Raw genomic sequence first — 13382 nt, 5'->3', positions numbered from 1 at the left:
ATTAGGAGAGTGAGGGAATATAATAAAAAAAAAATGTTTACAACTTTTAAATGTTCAAATTTTGTACTTATTGTTTTTACATGTGTTTAGAGTTGGTCTACTGTTTGTAATTACAAAAATTCCATAAATATTTTTTATAGGAATCATGTTACATCTAACCATGGTAGTGAAGATCCACGCTTCCATGTGCTTACTAGGGTCTTGTAACAAATACTACTGTTAAAACTAATCAATAAATACATTTACATTTTCATAAGGGCAAACACAAAATGCATAATTCCTAAAAAGATAGGATAAAATATTTTATTAGTTTGTAAGAAAATATAACTGATTTTATTTGCCTTCAGAAATTCCAAGAGATTTCTCATTTGTATCAATAAGAACCTGATGAAAGGAGTTCCAACTCAGTCACAAATTAGATGTTAACTTTTTAACAGATGTTACAGATAACCTTACTGTTGTGGATACCAATAAATGTACATCTGCATCTGACTCAAAATCAATGCTGTAATGTACAATGAGAATTTCATTTTTCAGTCATTTCAGTCCAAAATATGCAATATTATTGGTCTTTTCACTTATTTTTTAAATATAATAACAAAACCACTTTTATTATTAGTTTCTGTCTTTGCATTTTCATTTTATAGGCCCCAGATATAGCCCTCCATCTGCTTAAATTTAAGAAATGCAAGGTTCGGTCTGACATTCATGAGGTGTAAGCCTTCTGAATTTATAAACAAAACTTTAAAATTATGCAATGCATCGCGGCGGCGGCTGGGGTAAGGGAATGAAGTTGGGGGGCGTTTATCAAAAAAGGTTGAGAACCACTGGCTTACCTGCTGAGTGCGATGGATGACACGGACTGCCATCCATTTCTGCTCTGAGGAGAAGGGAATCTCTTCCAATCGCACAAACTCCTGCTGCAAACCCTCCAAACCCATCTGTGGATAACAGAAAACAAATGCACAAGTGCTCCGTTAGAGTGAACACAATGATAAACATTCTCTGCCCTCTCGAACCCAGTAAAAAAATAAAGAAAATCCAATCTTTACAAGAGACTGATCAGAGCTGGCCCCATAATGAAACTCTTAGTGGTCAAAGTAGGTCAAAACATGTGGCTTGTTGAGAAAATGTGTACTATCAATTCCCTAAGGTATTAGATGGGTGATTTTTTTGCCTGGTGGACGATAAAATGGGGAAATTAAACCTGCAGACTTAGAATCAAGAAAGGACCCGTGCCACAACTGGTACCAGAACATCACAGAAACTGAGCTCCTTTGTAAGCAAATACCTAGTAAACACGCAAAAGACATTGGCAACCACTTAATATGCCCCAGCAACCCAACAGCATTGTGGAAGTGAGTTATGCATGGGCTCGCACCACTCATTTTCTTCAGAAATTGTAAAAATCTAGTTATCCCACCCCCTTGGGACTTTAAATCAGTTCTCTCAGTTTAATGTAAGAGTCCTGGTGGTGACAACAACGTTGTTACTGTACCAGACATTTACACAACCGGGACTCTCGAGGGAGATGCTGTTGCTACAGTAACCTGTTCTATGGTGTGTGGAAGCATGTCTGTTCATCTTAATTAGCATGGAAAACCAATTCAGTCTGTTTGCCAAAATGAGGTGACATAAGGTGACAGACAGCACCACACAGGCAATTATCCCAGAGGCTGCGTTTCTCATGTTTGCACAAGTGGACAGAGGCAACATTGTGCATCCAACCGGAATGTTACATTAGAGAGAACAATTAATAGCATGTCATGCAGAATGGCGACATTAAATAAAAACTTATTGGAACACTGAAACTAAACTAAAATATATTCAAATACACAGTATATTTCATATATTTACTGCAAAATTAAATAAAAAATGGCCTCAAAATAATTCCAATTTTGACACAAATTATATTAGAAAATTCAAAACCTACTTAAAACTAAAAATATATACTGAAAAACAAACAAAAATAAACCTGAAAAGAGTCTAAATAAACTTAATCTATGTCAGAGGTGAACATTAAACTAAATTGAAAAAAAAAAAAATGTAATTCAAATCTATAATAATCTAGCAGAGACCGTTATTAGCAGGTCATGCAATACCTTCATAGCAAGGGCAATGAGGGCACCCTCGGTGGGACGTCCCATCAGGGTGTTGTTCCTGATCACTGCATCATTGCACACACAGCCAGCCTGTTGGATTTTAAAGGCACACTGTGAATATGTTACTGCAATTTAAGTACCCTTCCAGCTCCGTGTTTTCCACAATAGTCTGCTCAACCTCACCTCTACAATCTTGCTGATGGAAGTGTTGTAGAAGCCATGCACCAACTCACCATCCAGCAACACCTCACCGGCATTGTTGTACCCGACGCCTGTGACCTGTGAAAGAAGCTAATCAGGTCAAGGGCACTGCCATACATAAACACACTATACCAGTGATTCGTGACCCAAAATGGCTTGCAGGTCTGTTTCAACAGGGTTGCAGACAGCAGGGGGAAAAAATGCTACATGCAAAAAATATAAACTGCAACTAACTACAGTATATATTCTATATAGTATATAGTTAAGATGGGTTTGTAGGCCTGTTCTGATTGGGACGTGGACAGCAAGGTAAAAAAAAAGAAAGAAAAAACTGCAATTAATGAAATGCTAACTTTCTATAAGCTTAACTAACCATACAGCATAACAGTGCTTAGTTAGGGTAGCAAAATATTCTAAAATCAAATCAAACTTTTCCTACATATTTTGTTATTGACATGAAGAGGCATCAAATCAAACTACTACATTTTAGTGCAGGAATACAGATTCATTCACAATGAGGGCGAACATGGTTTATGGTGATCACATTGTGTTTTGTGCAGTAAATTAATGGATGCTGGGAGCATGAAACAGTCCAAATTCAACAAGGATCGCAACAAGGATAAACATGGTTTGAACCAGTTTTTGCAGTGAATTATTGGATGCTGAGATCATGAAACCATCAAATGTTTCATTTTTAGGCTGCCACTTTAAGATCGCAACTAGGTTTAAAATCTGAGTCTTGAAGAAAACCAGCTAAGAATCACTTAACCACACAACACAGCTGCTTGATTACTTTTAAGCAGTCTTTTGGCATAATTTTGTTAGAAGCAGCCCACGGGGATGTGAAATAAAGCATGAAGTAATAGACCAAGGTCCTAGTAGCCAAGTTAAAATAGTGAGAAACTCAATCTATGATTTATTAGAGCAGGCCGACAGCACGGCAATGAATTCAGGACAATGCACTGATATCATCAGGCCACTGAGACACTCCTGTTCCTCAGAGAGAAAACTACAAGCATTCTCTTCAGATACTCAGGACTAATGATAGAGATGGCTTAAGGAAAAATGAGCTTTGACTCATATTTTGACATATTTTAAGCAGAGGTATGATGGCATTTGGGCTGAAATATTTCCTCAAAATGAGTATGTGGTCATCTGCATGTCTCCTAATGGTTTTGGGGCCCTTACCTCAGCGTGTTGTCCATCAGAAGTAAACAGGTGAGTGACTGTCATCTCATTCTTAGTAAGAGTGCCTGTCTTATCGGAGCATATGACATTACAGCAGCCTGGGGAGGGGAAAAAGGTTTTCAGGTTATTATATACAACCAAGAGGTTCTTTGTACATTCCATGAAATTAGTGACATTTCTCAAGAATGCAAGTATGAATAGAGAGAAAAGCACCAGCACAGTTTGTGTATATGTATTTATACAGTATATTTTAGGGCTATGAATCGATAAAAATAAAAAAAAGATTATTAAAATGGTAAAGAAAAGTGGACACTGCATTAATTTCATGATATTTTTAACACGTTAAATGGTCAGCTATTAACGTGTTAAATTTCCCAGCCCTAATATAGCTATCTATCTATCTATCCACACACACACACACACACACACACACACACACACACACACACACACACACACACACCAGGCCAAAAGTTTGGAATAATGTACAGATCTTTATTTGCTCTTATGAAAAGAAATTGTTACTTTTATTGACCAAAGTGGCATTCAACAGATCACAATATATAGTCAGGACATTAATAAAGAGAAAAATTACTATTACAATTTTATTTGATTCAGAACTTCTTAAACTACTTCAAAGTGTTCTCATCAAAAATCCTCCATGTGCAGCAATGACAGCTTTGCAGTTCTTTGGCATTCTAGCTGTCAGTTTGTCCAGATACTCAGGTGACATTTCACCCCAAACTTCCTGTAGCACTTGCCATAGATGTGGCGGTCTCCTCGGGCACTTCTCACACACCTTACAGTCTACCTGTTCCCACAAAAGCTCAGTGGCGTTAAGATTCATAACACTCTTTTCCAATTATCGGTGTTTCTATGCCCACTCTAACCTTTTCTTTTTGTTTTTCTGTTTCAAAAGTGGCTTTTTCTTCTCTTTACTGTTGTATATGAAACTGGTGTTGAGCGTGTAGAATTCAATGAATCTGTCAGCTGAGGACCTGTGAGGTGTCTTTCTCAAACTAGAGACTCATGTATTTACTCATGTACTAATCTATTTATCCTCTTGTTTAGTTGTACATCTGACCTTCCGCATCTCTTTCTGTCCTTGTTAGAGACAGTTGTCCTTTGTCTTTGAAGACTGCTGTGTATACCTTTGTATGAAATCTTCAGTTTTTAGGCAATTTCAAGCATTGTATAAACTTAATTCCTCAAAACAATGATTGACTGATGAGTTTCTAGAGAAATCCATTTCTTTTGTGCCATGTTTGACCTAATATTGACCTTAAGACATGCCAGTCTATTGCATACTGTGACAACTAAAAAACAAACACTAAGACAATGTTTAGTTTAATTTAATGAACCAAATAGCTTTCAACTGTGTTTGATGTAATGGCAAGTGAGTTTCTAGTACCAAATTAGCAATTTAGTATGATTACTCAAGGATAAGGTGTTGGATTGATGGCTGCTGAAAATGAGGACTGTCTAGATTTAATAAAAGATTATTTTTTTCAAATAGTGATGGTGCTGTTTTTTACAACAGTAATGTCCTGAATATACTTTGTGATCAGTTGAATGACAATTTGGTGAGCTAAAGTACCAAATTCCTTCTGTCCAAACTTATATATATCTCAAATTGTGATTTTTATCATGGCTGAACTGGTAGCAATGCACATTACTGACTACATTCACAATATAACAATGCTTCTTGTAACACAAATTCCTCTCTCTGAATTAATGTCTCTACTCTGCATTTATATTATGCATGTTCAGTGTGACTGTGGCTGGTCATTTGACTCTGTGGGCGGACTGATTTTTCACATGACTTATGATTATGTAATGCCACTGATGAGAGAAAACATTTCTGCTCTCCTTTGAGTTGACAAACAAGAGGGAAATGCACAAGGTCTTTGAACCTAAGCTGTCTGTTCAGTTTCCTGAAACATTAAGCCAATGTGGAGACCATGCATCAAAGACCATTTACTGCTTGTATTTGTTTTTAGTTGATTGCAGTGTGTTTTGCCAAAAAAATGTCAAGCTGCAACGGTGATGTCTGGTAAATTGCCACTTCTTTTGAAGGTAACAACAAAATGCTCTCTTAAGCAACGTGAACACAAAAAAATTTAAATGTATCCCGTTCTGCACAAACAAGTGCAAAAAACGACAAGTGCTTCCACCACGTTCTTAAGAATCAACTTCTTGAGTTGCTATGTGTTTGTTTGAGAATGAAGTATCAGGATCATAGCTACAGTTGCCAAGAAGAATGATCTTATAATTGAGTGATTGTCAATAGAGGCACAACCAACCAACCAACCAACCAAACAAACAGATTCGACAACGAGGATGGGAGGCGTACCCAGTGTCTCCACTATGGGCAGCTTCTTTATAATCGCCTGTTTCTTTACCATCCTCATCACTCCCAGGGCCAGAGTGACTGTCACCACGATGGGGAGGCCCTCTGGGATAGCTGCCACGGCCAAGCTGAGGAGAGAGCCAATGACGCAAGACTTAAAAGACCAAAAACTACACCTCAAGTCACATACCTGTTAGAATCATCTGTCTCTGTGCTGGACTGATTGTATTACGACATACCTAACACCTATTGTGAACATGTCTAGTATGTTCTTCCCCTGAAGCCATCCAACCATCATGATAACCCCTGAAAATTGGAAGTATGTTAGTGCCATCATAGTAGAAAAGAAGAAATTAGGGTTTGCATATTCAATCAGATGCTATGCATCAGTAACTCATGAAAGTATGATGAATGTTAATTAGACAATCATATAATGTCTACCAATAATCCCGAAGGAATAGAGGGAGAGTTGTTTCCCAAGCAAATCCATGCTTTTCTGTAAGGGGGTTTTGGGAGCCTGTTTGAAAAACAAAAAGAAGACTTGGACATGAAACAAAGGCATTTTCATTGCGACATCAATCTTTTGCATTTTAAATGTGTCCGTTTTACAATTTATGCTTGATTACCTCCTCTGCTTGCATCATCTTAAAAACCTCACCAAATTCAGAATTTTCTCCAGTACCAATGACAATGCCCTGCAATTTAAAAGCAAGCTTTTTAAAAATGTGGTGAAACAATTTATTTTATCTCTTTTTTGGCAGTATAAAATAAAAAAAGAAGAAAAAAAACAAGCAAGGGGTGTGGGATGTGTAGAATTTTGTGAATGAAGGACTCACTTTAAGCGTTACAATTTTACACGGCCCTGCCGCATGATTTTAATTGTTAGAAGTACAAATATTCCATGTAGTCTCAAGAAATACGTTCATTAAAGTTTGACATGTCAATTATAATTTTTTTAACCCCTAAATCTAGAAATTATTAAGTATCAGACCATAGCAGTACCTTGGCCTTCCCACATCGCACCAGTGTCCCCATGAAGGAGATGTTACTTCGTGATGTGATATCGCCATTGGTGGCAGCTGGCTGTGGGGCGGAGGTCTTGGTGCAGGGGGCGGTTTCTCCTGTCAGGCTGGACTCGTCAACTGTCAGATCCACCGCCTGAAGGGCAGAGAAAGGTCATCTTGACTAAAAGGTCATTAGAATCATGCTGCTATTTCAGGACACAGGCACAAGGACCTCTGCCATTTAAGACTAATGTGTAAACTTCACCAGCACATATTTTTCTTTAATGTGAGTTTGGCTGTCACTATAGCCATGTGTACATGCACCATAATCCAGTAATAATCCGATAGCTCAATTGGAATAAAAAACTTTCATGTAAACACCTCAATTGGAAGACAGTCTGAATGGCCTCGGCTTGAATTAATTTACTATCCAATTGAAAGTGTTAGTGCAGATCTCAAGTAATTAATTTTAATACATTTTTCATAAACTGATTTAAAAAATACAGTACTGTGCAAAAGTTTTAGGCAGATGTTGCATAGTGAGGATGTCTTCCAAAATAGTGCCATAATTCATTTTAATTTTTCAATTAACATCATACAAAGTCCAGTAAACATAAAAAAGCCAAATCAATATTTGGTGTGACCAACTTTGCCTTCAAAACCGCACCAATTCTCCTAGGTACACCTGGACACAGTTTTTCTTGGCAGATAGGATGTTCCAAGCTTCTTGGAGAATTCGCCACAGTTTTCTATCTATTTAGGCTCAATTGCTTCAGTCTCTATATCTAATCCCAGACTGACTCAATATTCTGTGGTGGTTATGCCATCTCTTGCAGAGCACCCTGTTCTTCTATTCTAATCTTTTTTTATTTGCAAAATAAGTCTAAAATGTATTTTTTCTATTGACACACTAAAACTGAAGATATAAATAACCATCTTAAGACAAATGTTTTTTGTGAAACAAGCCCTAAAACTTTTCCACAGTACTGTAACTTCTGTAACCATCCAACCAATCTTTCCTACCTACTCTTTCAGAGATGAATAGTTATTGGAAGAGGAATCGTGTGAGCTTCTTGGCATATTTTTATATGCCACAAACACGCCAGAACACACTGAGGTGGTATGAGTTACATAACTTTTAAGGGGGATCTCACACAGGATGTATTCTTGCAGTCAGTCTGCACAGTTTTTTTAATTAGTTGGTCTATGACCATGTATTCATGCCTTAGATGGATACCTTCTGCCACAGTGTCATCTTTCTCTGAATTTTACAGCATCATACGTCATGAGCATCATGATATGGAGCCAAGTAAAAAAAAAGCTTTTAAAACTGAATCTCGATACCCCTGTGGTCAGTTCCATTCTGTTGCACTCAATCTAGCAATTTTGAACTCAACATGTCCCATTTGATTTAGTCACTCTCTGTCTATAAAATTCATTGGAATGCAGAGTTTAGGACAAATGGAGACAGAAAGAGAGATTTTACTATGCATCAGTATCAGTTCACACCTCGAACAGGCGCAGGTCGGCCGGGACTCTCTCTCCCACAGACAGACAGACGGTGTCTCCAGGGACAAGCTCTCGTGCCAGAAGGTGTTCCAGACGTCCTTCTCGAACGCTGGAGGGAGACGGACAGGAGATGGAGAGACGGATGGAGAGTGCGACAAAGGGACAAAAAAGACTGAGCATTGAATGATTAAAATTAGGCCAGTGTAGCCATGTGAACAGATTCATGGCCTGTGGATTGGACAAAGGTCAAACAGTTTAGTGAATGTACCTACAACAGTCTTGGCACCATTTAACTTGAAAACATTCACACACCAACAGAAAATTATTGGTGTGTGAAATGCTTTATTGATTACAGCAATAAGCTATGAGTGGCTGTGCACCAAAGTGGCTTTAAACATTTAAACGATGTAAACTAAAATGGCAGGAAAAGTTGTAGAATGGAAGCCCTTATAAAATGCTTTGCCTACCACAATGGAACAGATAGTGGACAATGCAGATAACAAGAACTAAGGTGGTGGAAAAGGCAGAGAACAGAAAATCGGCCGATAGTTTTTAAAATCAAATTATGGATTGTTTTTCTTAATATTAGTCTTTCCTTACTATATGTTTGTGCTCATTATAGTATGGCACAGGCAGCTATATGAATCCAAAATAACTCATCCAGATGCCAGATGCAGTTTTTGTTCAACAAAATCATAAAAATAATTTGGATGTTGTGCATAATGCAGGAGTTTTAACAAAAAACAAGGCAGAGGACTCTTATTTTGAAATGACGGAGACTTGTAAAAATATGGATTAATATCATTGATGAAAGATTTAGATAGAGCAAATCCACATGAGATGCCAGTGATTCTTTTTATTTTACCTCTGGAGGCAGCTATTTTGCTGTAAACTGACAACATCTGTTCCAAAATGCAATTATCAACATAGATTAAATCGGTAAGCCCGATATATCTGACTACCTCCATATATTATCCCATTGCTAAAGTATTCAGAGAAAAGCAGGGCAACAGACGGTGGTGTGAGCTGAGGGTGCTCTACAGGTGTTTGGGGGACAGAACACAAGGCTGTGGCACGGTCTGGTTTTGAAGTGCAAATATAAGGTTTTGTGTGTTTGAAGTGGTAATCAAGCCTCTCATTCTCAAGCCTCTCATTCTCACTCCCTCCATATATCATCTGAAAGTCTGTCTTTTATGAATTTGGTGGGTGTAAAGCTTTAGAGGATACACCTAGGACATCAAAATCTCACACCCACATGCAGATGGCTTCTAAAATTACACATTATTAATGTAGCAGACAAAGAAAATAAGAGAGAAAGAGAATATTAATTAAATAAAAGCAAGAATGAAAGCTCACCAGTGGCATTCTGGAGGCACAAGTTTTCCCAGCTCCTCTAGGGACTTTTCTGAGCGGTATTCCTGAAATGAAACAGAAAGGAATTCATAGTAAATGTCCACCACACTTAAATACACTCACTACATCCCATTAATCCAAGGGACTTTTCCAAAAACCGAAAATCACCTCTAGGTCCCTCTGACCATCAGGAGCACAACTAGAGTTGCAATGGTATAAGAGTTTTACGGTATGATAACAGTCTCAGAAAATATCACTGTTTCACTGTATAACACAATAACTATTATCAGTTACAATGACCCTTAAAGTAGTGAAAACAGATGTTTTTTGTTTTTTTGTTCTGTTGAACAAATGCTTTATTATAATTGAACCTAGAATCAATTTTTTTTTGTTAAAAGCTAACAGAATTATAATAATAAACATGATTAAAAAAAATAGCATGTAAATATAACATGTTATATAACTAAAGCATGTTAGTTTAAATGTTAGCATATCATGTTAAATTAACTACTAAATGAAAAATAACAATAGCTGTGTGAGCTTTTAAAGTAATGTCCTATGATTATTAACAATTAGCATATACTGCTCCTGTCTGTACCTTTAACTCAGTGGTTCTCAACTGGTTTGGCTTCAGGACAGAATTTACATCAAGTGGTGACCCACCATAGTAAAAACATAACCTGTATTTAATGTACCCTGGGTTGCATTTCCATTTACGTTGCACAGTTTTGTTCATGGTTTTCAAGGACATGCATCAAGTGACATTACTTTTGCTGTTGATGTCAACAACTCTCCCCCCCTTTTAAAAATTGAAGAGCATATTAACTTATATGAGCCCATTATTATCCCGTTTGTTACCTAATGTCAAACATAATTCAAACAGAACATACATATTACACAGAAGGAAAGGCTCCTCGTTACCATGGGTAAGTCAGTGTGGCTAGTCTTAAATAATAGTAATAATAAATAATAACAAATTGTAGTATTTATGACAACATAAATACTTGCTGAAACACATATTGAAACTTTAACTACAACTGCCAGTGTTGATATAAAATGAGGAATTGACCTTTAGATTATTTCATATGAAACTATAACATTTTGTCAAAATACTGTGAAACAATTTTGTAAAGGTGATGTATCATAAAAAAATTAAAATAACGTATAGCACAGTGTTTCTCTTTTCCTCCTCAGTGCTGTTTGGCATGTCAGGGCCGCCTACTGTTTGAGAGGTTTGACTTGACTTCCTCCGTAACGCTTTAAATTAGAAAAGTCTCACTAGAATTGAAATTGGTTACATCAGATTTGAGGTCTGCATGCCGCAATATGGAGGGAAGCCCGGTTGTTGCACGTGTGCACAAGAGAGAAGAGCACATCATGATTGTGAGCTGGTTCAGATACACTAGTGCGAAAGTGCAGATAAGAAGTATTTAGCTGATTGCGAGATTATCATTAAATCTGCCTTGGCAGTCGTAAATAGGCTATCACTTGGGCGGCTGCCAAAATATCTTCAATGGGAGAACCATTGAAGCCATTGTTCTTTCCCTGCCATCCATGACCCAAGTCCGAATAGACCTGCGACCCACCAGTTGAGAAACACTGCTTTAACTCACACACACTCACTCGCTTATGTCAGACCCCCTCGCATGTCTCTGACATATTCTCCATTGCATGTGTGTGTGGCGCAAGTTGACGAGTCAGACGGGCAGTCGAGGAGGAAAGGAGATGTGTACGCGCAAGTGAAATTTTCCATCCGGTTGCAATTTTTCTCCAATACTGTATATAAGCAAATGTACATTGTATGAAAACTGTACATTTTCATACCGTGGTATACCATGAAACCGGTATACAGCTGCAACCCTAAACACAACTATAAATTTTTGTCAGAATAGATGCCATATTTAGCACAGGTCCACAATAAAATGTTTTTCCACAAAGCATGTGGTACAAGAGACTAGGTCGTTGTTTTAAGTGGAGAAAAAAGCTGTTCCAATGTGGATAAGAAAAGGTGGACATGGCCTGCAAACATTAGTAAATGCAAACAAAACCAAGGTCAATATGACTTGATTGTAAGTGACATCTAATTTTCAAAATCTATGTTTTATAGAGGCTGGAATCACAAGATAACTGGCGATATGATATTATATTGATATCTAGTACGATATAAGCGATTCTTTATTTTTGGTGTAAAAAACTACAAAACTACTCACTAAGCACTTTATTAGGAACACTATACTTATACTGGGTAGGGCCTCCATTTGCTCTTAAAACAGCCTCAATTATTCCTGGCATGGATTCCACAAGGTGGAAACATTCCTTTGAGATTCTGGTCCATGTTGGCATGAGTGCGTCATGCAATTTCTGCAGATTTAACAGCAGCACATTCATACGGCAAATCTCCTGTTCTGTCACATTCCAAAGATGTTCTATTGGATTCAGATCCAGTGACGGGGAAGGCCACTGAAGTACAGTAAACTCATTGTCATATTCATGAAACCAGTTTGAGACTACTTTTACTTTGTGACATGGTGCATTATCATGCTGGAAGTAGCCATTAGAAGATGGTTAAATTGTGGCCATGAAGGGATGCACAATACTCAAATAGTCTGTGGCATTCAAGCGATGATTGATGGTATAAATGGGCCCAAAGTGTGCCAAGAAAACATTCCCCACACCAATAAACCACAACCACCAGACTGGACTGTTGACAAAAGGCAGGTTGGGTCCATGGATTCATACTGTTGGCTCCAAATTCTGACCCCATCATCTGTGTGCCTCAGCAGAAATCGAGATTCATCAGACCAGGCTAAGTTTTTCCAGTCTTCAACTGTCCAGCTGTCCGTTTGACGCGAATTCGCGTCTGCCACCCGAGTTGAAAAATCGGAACTTTGGCGTCAATTCGCGCGTTAACCAATCAGGAGCCTAGCTGCCTGCTGTCACTCAGGAGGTAAAGTGACGTAAACTCCCGCTCGGAATCGTTCATTCCAAAATCACTGACAGCTAACTTATGGAGGAAAAACTAATTCTTGCTGTAAGCAGTCACCCAGAATTGTACGATTCCACTTCATATTTTACAGAGACAGGAACAAAAAGGACCTCGCTTGGAAGAGGGTCAGTGAGGAGATTGGGCAACCTGGTAAGTTGTAAATACAAATTAATCTTTAATATTTGTCCACTTCTTTACGATAGAAATGCTACAGTCACTGTAATTTCTTGAACAAGAACATGTGGACATCAAAACATGCAAACTCAGAGCGAGGGTTTACAGTTTAAGCGTCACGCGCGTAAATTTCGCTTCAAACTTTAGTTTTTTACGCGCGTCAATTTCGCTCTTGACGCGCGAATGGATTCAAAGTGGTCAAGCGTATAACTAGACGCGGTAGGCGCGAATTTGACGCGCTATTCGCGTCCGGTGTGAACGCAGCATTAGGCTTTCAGTTCTTGGCTGCCAGAAGTGGAACCCGACGTGGTCTTAAGCTGCTGTAACCCATCTGCCTCAAGGTTCGATATGTTGTGCATTCTGAGATGCTATTCTGCTCACTATAATTATACAAAAGTGGTTATCTGAGTTACCACAGCCTTTGTCAGATCAAATAAGTCTGGCCATTCTCCATTGAGCTCTCTCGTCAACAAAGTGTTTTTGTCCGCAGAACTGCCGCTCACTGGGTGTTTTTT

At 38.1% G+C, this 13382-nt stretch overlaps 1 protein-coding gene across 2 annotated transcripts in view; it reads right to left on the bottom strand.

The window, feature by feature from the left end:
* The window catches only part of LOC127655909 (calcium-transporting ATPase type 2C member 1), a 49799-nt gene that overhangs the window by 17650 nt on the left and 18767 nt on the right, over positions 1-13382 (bottom strand). For both annotated transcript variants that reach the window (XM_052143965.1, XM_052143966.1), the window contains exons 6-16: positions 9711-9772; positions 8355-8463; positions 6844-6999; positions 6468-6536; positions 6283-6358; positions 6081-6147; positions 5845-5969; positions 3492-3589; positions 2286-2381; positions 2103-2192; positions 837-941 (exon numbers count right to left, since the gene is read on the bottom strand). In XM_052143965.1, coding sequence (XP_051999925.1) covers positions 837-941; positions 2103-2192; positions 2286-2381; positions 3492-3589; positions 5845-5969; positions 6081-6147; positions 6283-6358; positions 6468-6536; positions 6844-6999; positions 8355-8463; positions 9711-9772 — 1053 coding nt within the window. The remainder of the gene's footprint in view (positions 1-836; positions 942-2102; positions 2193-2285; positions 2382-3491; positions 3590-5844; positions 5970-6080; positions 6148-6282; positions 6359-6467; positions 6537-6843; positions 7000-8354; positions 8464-9710; positions 9773-13382) is intronic.

The sequence above is a fragment of the Xyrauchen texanus genome, chromosome 15, assembly GCF_025860055.1.
Source record: "Xyrauchen texanus isolate HMW12.3.18 chromosome 15, RBS_HiC_50CHRs, whole genome shotgun sequence".
NCBI classification, from domain to species: Eukaryota; Metazoa; Chordata; class Actinopteri; order Cypriniformes; family Catostomidae; genus Xyrauchen; species Xyrauchen texanus.
The sequence above is the reverse complement of the archived record's forward strand: the minus strand, read 5'-3'. Positions and strand labels throughout refer to the sequence as shown.